This window comes from Camelina sativa, chromosome 19, assembly GCF_000633955.1.
Source record: "Camelina sativa cultivar DH55 chromosome 19, Cs, whole genome shotgun sequence".
Classification (NCBI taxonomy): domain Eukaryota; kingdom Viridiplantae; phylum Streptophyta; class Magnoliopsida; order Brassicales; family Brassicaceae; genus Camelina; species Camelina sativa.
In genome coordinates, this window is record NC_025703.1 from 20,958,308 (window position 1) to 20,959,613 (window position 1,306).

Below are 1,306 nucleotides of genomic sequence, written 5' to 3' on the forward strand. Positions count from 1 at the left end.
AGCTGGTGAAGAGATGCGATTCTGCCTCCAAGTTTCTCCTTTCTTACCTTTGATAAGTGATAAACCAAGAGATCATAAAACATACTACAAAAATTGATCTAAGATTCAAACAAAAAAAGAAAAAAGAATGACACATTTTGATAACTGATCAAAATAATATATATATCTATGTTGTTACAACAATACGAATATTAATGTAGACAGGACAAAATAAACAGAGCAAGAAGAAGAAAACATAATTAACTTCGATAATGTATATATAAAAAATTGTTAGATAATGAAAGCTGAGCTAAAACTGAATCAAACTGAAAAACAGATTTAGTTTCTATATTTCATAAATAAAATAAAAACTAACAAAAAGGATTGCGTAACTACCGTTGAAATCATAGGAAAGAAAGAGAAAAAGAATAATGGGATCAAGAAGAAGAAGACACACGATAAAGACAAAAATGTAACAATCACACACACATGCAGCTTATTCTGTGCCCATTCTCTTTTGTTTGTTTCATATTCTCCTTTGTGTTTGTGCATTTGTTTTGTTATTTAAAATGTCAGCAAGAGGCAGAAACAAAGACATAGGGGTTTTAGTTAGTTACCTTGAGAGTTGATTGTGATGAAGGAACCTGAAGCTTTGGTTTCTTATTTGCAATAGAAGACCCAATCATCTCTGAGCTGTTACTCTTAATGAACACAAATTGACAAAGAAAAAAAAAATTGTTCATTGATAAGAAAATATGGAGACTTTGATTAAATATATTTGGTAAAGATTATATCTTCATCTAAATAGTTAACTATTTCGACCAACCTCGGACAAGTTAAGACCATTGTGACAAATGTTATTGTTGTTCTTGTTGTCTTCATTGGTGTTGTGAATTGTAATACATGACTTGTTTGGAGGTGAGTTCGGTGAGGACATTATTCCATAACCATTATTATTGTTACTCTCTTGTTTCATCGAAGCTTGGTGCCTCAAAACTTGTTCTCCCCAATTCTGTATATTCTTCTCTTGGTAACTATGCTGTTGATTATGATGATGACGGTTCATCATCTCCATTTTCTCTTCCTCTCCCATCATCAGTCCACCCCTTCATTCAAAGACACAATATTCATATTAGATCCTGTTTGTGTATATTTAAGATAGATAAGTATATTATATATACATGAAAAAAAAAACAAAGGAGAAACTTCATAAGATCGAACTAGATTACAAAACAAATCCAAGAACTCAAAACCATTTACTTAGGACACCTAACGAGAGAGAGTTAGAGAGAGAAAGGGAGTTACATGAGGAGTTGACTAAGGCTCC

The 1,306-nt window shown here is 31.9% G+C and overlaps 1 protein-coding gene across 1 annotated transcript in view; it reads right to left on the bottom strand.

The window, feature by feature from the left end:
• Positions 1–1,298, bottom strand: part of LOC104768050 (transcription factor bHLH133-like) — a 3,809-nt gene extending 2,511 nt beyond the window's left edge. Inside the window, exons 1-3 of the mRNA XM_019241176.1 lie at positions 1,285–1,298; positions 806–1,085; positions 597–680 (exon numbers count right to left, since the gene is read on the bottom strand). Of these exons, the coding sequence (XP_019096721.1) occupies positions 597–680; positions 806–1,085; positions 1,285–1,286 (366 nt within the window). The 5' untranslated portion in view covers positions 1,287–1,298. The remainder of the gene's footprint in view (positions 1–596; positions 681–805; positions 1,086–1,284) is intronic.